Source organism: Bison bison, unplaced genomic scaffold (assembly GCF_000754665.1).
Source record: "Bison bison bison isolate TAMUID 2011002044 unplaced genomic scaffold, Bison_UMD1.0 scf7180017864334, whole genome shotgun sequence".
Taxonomy (NCBI): Eukaryota; Metazoa; Chordata; class Mammalia; order Artiodactyla; family Bovidae; genus Bison; species Bison bison.
Window position 1 is genome coordinate 1236236 of NW_011494906.1, and position 4144 is coordinate 1240379.

The 4144-nt window shown below is 45.5% G+C and overlaps 1 protein-coding gene across 2 annotated transcripts; it reads right to left on the bottom strand.

Moving 5' to 3' along the window:
* Positions 1–422: 422 nt before the first annotated feature.
* On the bottom strand, positions 423–3245 carry LOC104998699 (secretoglobin family 1D member). 2 transcript variants are annotated; one of them, XM_010854027.1, is made up of 3 exons: positions 3110–3245; positions 1267–1448; positions 423–554 (listed from the first exon to the last, which is right to left on the bottom strand). In XM_010854027.1, exons 1-3 carry the CDS (start codon positions 3162–3164, stop codon positions 489–491), a joined length of 303 nt encoding a protein of 100 aa, XP_010852329.1. In that variant the 5' UTR covers positions 3165–3245; the 3' UTR covers positions 423–488. The 2 variants fall into 2 exon arrangements, with proteins under 2 accessions (XP_010852329.1, XP_010852328.1); XM_010854026.1 differs by having other exon boundaries at positions 1261–1448; positions 3110–3243.
* Positions 3246–4144: the final 899 nt, after the last annotated feature.

Consider the following 4144-nt stretch of genomic DNA (forward strand, 5'->3'; position numbering starts at 1 on the left):
GCTCAGTGGTAGAGAACCCCCCTGCCAGTGCAGGAGCCGTGTTTGATCCCTGGGTTGGGAATATCCCCTGGAGAAGGAAATGGTAATGCATTCCAGTATTCTTGCCTGCGAAATCCCATGGGCAGAGAAGCCTGGTGGGCTATAGTCCATGAGGTCGCAAAAGAGTCAGACAAGACTGAGAGACTAAACAGCAGCAACACCCCTTCATCATGGCACCATGAGTGGAAAACCTGCAGAGAAATGCAGACTGATACATAACCAGATATTTCTTCCTGAGAGCCCTGCACCTCAGGTTTCTGTGGCTAACTGGATATTGGGCCTCTAAAATTTACTAGTGATGACACTCAATGGTCACTTCATGATGAAAACCACCCCTACTCAAAGCCAGAAACAGCTGAATAATAACAGGACAAGCAGAGAAGTGCAGGGTAAATCATTTATTGAGCAAGATGTTGAAACCTCTACATTTTCAATGGAAGATCAGGTGATTATGCAGAAGAAGGATTTAGTACAGCTTTCACATCTGTGACAGTACAATTCAGCAGTATTTTCCCCTGAAACAGAAAAAGAAAGAAAGAAAGGAGAGATCATTCTTGCTGCTGGAGATGACACATTAACTACATTAACACAGACTCTCATTCACAACTACGTGGTCGATGAAATTTCAACCAGCCAAAGGCAAGTGGGAGGGCCCGAAGCAGGAAGCCAGAGTGCATGGTCAATGACATAGACCTGGTACAATCACAGCAAACCACGCAAGTCAGGAAAGAATGCTTTCCATAGACAAGCAGATAAACCGTGAGGTGGTCATCATGGGCAGGACTTGGGTCTCCAAAGGAGGGAGGAGGATGAAGTTTGGAGGGGGCAGTCCAGGCATTCTTTTCTCTGATCTCCCAGGAACCCCACATGTTCAGTCCAAAGGGGACACAGGGTTACAGGATCGGGGCGGGAGTGAGGGGAGAGTAGGACAATCTCCTGCTGCTCTGAGCCTTACGATGGGGCCAGGACAGCACACGTCCTCCTCCTCAGGACACTCTGGACCACTTGGCACCCAGGGGAGTGACCCCAGAAGGAGGAACATGTCCAGAGGCCCTGTGCAATCTTCCCTAGGGGAGCTCAGCAGGCGGGATGTCACCATCCAGCCGGTGGCCAAGGGTCGGAAGTGAGCAGTGACAGCTGCCCGCTTTGGACCAGCCCGCTGACCCCACTCCTGGCATGTGCAGCTGAGCAGAAGCTTCTGTGCAGCAAGAAGGATATTACCAGTACGTTGGTAATGATTAATCTGTTTTTGACTGAGAATCTATCCGTGCATTGCTTCACTTCCATCTTGGCAGCCACGGCTTCTGGAGGTGCATTGTACTTGGCAAGTGACAGCCTGTACAGCAGGTCAGGAAAGTAGATGAACTCTGTCAGATCCACAGCAAACGCTGGACAGACAATTGCATTGGCTGGAGCAGAAGGAAAAGAGATACAATTGATGTAGGGAAAGTCACTTTCCCCCGTGGTTCTCTGAATTAGAACAAGACAGCAACCCCAAGGGTGTTACAATCTCATCTGGTAATTGTGCCAATGGCAGCGTGGGACCCTAGGGCTGTGACTCCTCAAGACCCCGGAGCAAGTGGCTGAGCCAGGACTAGAAATCAGTTTCCCTGAGTTCAGTTTTTTTCCTTTTTTTAAAGTACACCCACTACTTTCCAAAGCTCCCTCGCTTTGCTGAAATTCACTTTCCTTCGATTTAAAAAAAAAATCAAGTTTTGCCTATCAGTTGAGTGACACCGTATTTTGTCTTGGATACTGGGGAAGAGGAGATTCTAGGAACTGAGTTTTCAAGTGAATGGTAGAATCAGATCTTACCAGCGATCACAGAAGGGAGGAAGAATAAACCTGGAGAAGAGTATGTAAACTATATGCTACTTTGAGACTAAATCAAAGCATAGGTTTCTATCATTGGATGCAGATGTAGCTAAAAAAAAAATCTAATCAATTTGAACACATTTGAAGCTTATACACAAAGTGATGATTGACTCTTGTATTCTGTAGTGATGTACAGAATTCTTAGAGAAGGTGAGAGGTAGGAATGGGTGCTCATTCCTGACCCCACCAGAAGGGTGCTGAGGCCAGAAGTGATCACCTTTTCCTGGTCTGGATTGTCCATCCCCACCAACTCTTGACAACCACCTGGCAGCCTGGGATGTATTCTGTCAAGGCTCTGATCTGCCCCCTGGTCAGACATCAAACTATGCAGGGAATTTGAAAGGGCAGCACAGGGAAAGAGAAGGATGTTTAGCAAGTTCGATAAAAGAGAAACACTCAAAGGGACTTGCACCAGTATTGACGGCATGAAGCAGAGCGAAAGTATGGATGAACAAGTGGCTGGAATTAATTGTAGAAAAATGAAGTCTGTGACTCTAATGATCACACTAGTTCTACCATCACTGGTGGAAAGACTCCTAGGAAACAAGTGGCATTTGTAGATATACTGAGTGCTGCTTATTTGCAGACCCCATTTGAAGATCTTATATTCAGAGATTCAGAGAACACTGACTCTTCCTGAAGTAAAAATCTCTCCCCAAAACCCTTCCAGCTGTAACATTTTCTGAGTCTGAGTCTATTAGTTAAAAAGGCTGTCAACTCAGCTGTCACCTAAGAAACTCTAGGAGCAAGAACAGTGGTAACTACTAAATATCTAGACTCTTGACACACTTAATCCCACTTTATTGTGGTAAACTACTCTTGCTGGACCCTGAAAAATGGAATGATAAGAGGATTATCTGGAGAGAGTAAGCATTTTGTTCAAGGTCAAAGTACTGTGATTCACATCCAAATCTTACTAGGTCACACTGCTTCTGAAACACAGATCACAGACGAGGAGTGAGACTTTGGGTAGAAAGCTTTTAAAATTTGCCTGCAATGAGTTTTTGGTAAGAGTTCTAGAATATATTGGAAATTGATCAAATGAGGCCTGGGCTTGTGGGGGACTCACTGTCAAGTAGAGGAAGAGGTTTGGATTCTGATATGTTGCTTCCCCACTCCCCCAGATAAGTTCACCCAGTGAAAATACAAGGGAAAAGTTCTCACCAAGGCTGGTGCTGGTAGAAAGGATACTCACCCTCGTAGTAGCAAAGGGCCAGAATAACCAGCAGGGCAGTCACAGACAGCCTCATGGTTTATTTTGCTTTGAGTTTTCAGCCTTGGTGAATGACAAGCAATCAGGAGCTGGACTCAGGAGCCTGGGGAGCCCAGGACTATTTGTACCTGGAGAGCTCTGTTGGCCCTGCCCACATGGACATACGGCAGGTGGCAAAGTCTGGCTTCCAGCCCTTCCTTCTTCACTCAGGGCTTGATGCCATCCACAATGTCACAATGGCTTGGCCAAAGTCCCATTCACAGATACCATACACCTCTGCTTTGTAGTAAAAACCAAGGTTGTAGTTTCACAAATGTATAATCGGTTAATGGATGCAAAACCCCCTGGGTGTCGGTGCTTGGAACGGAGAAGAGGATAAGCACATCTTCCTTGAATAAATTAATGAATAAGGATGAACAAAGCTTTAGCTCAGATAGGGTACATCTTTAGTGTAAGATTATGCCTTAAGGAGAAAGGTTAGTAGCATGGTGACAACTGTGAAAGAAATCGGTGATTTTCAGTATCCCAAGAGAAAAAGGTGTGAAGACTAAGAACATCCCCCCAACTACTAATTTTTTCTACTCTGTTTCAAAAAATATCGCAAGAGATTTCATATCAAATTAAGCTCTAATTTGATGAAAAGGATCTCCTCTTGACTTTTCCTTGTCAAATAGGAGAGTCACACCTTCTGAGTCACAGGGTCCCAGCAGCAGAGAAGCCCACAAAGGCTCATCCTCTCCCTAGTCATGAGCAGAGGCCTTGTGGAAACACAGGGAGAGACTTAGACAATTCTCAGTAAAGGCATTGGGAAGTCAGGCTGCTTGTGTAAGGGGACATATTTGAGTGGCACTCAAGAATATATATATAACTGGGGGACTAGAGAGAAGCCCATATGCTGCAGTGAAGACCCAGCACAGCCAATATATATATATTTTTAAAAGAATATGTAGAATTTTGACATGAAGGAGTGCTTGCAGGGGGGATCGCAGGGCAGCATAGCGTAAGAGAGGACAAGAC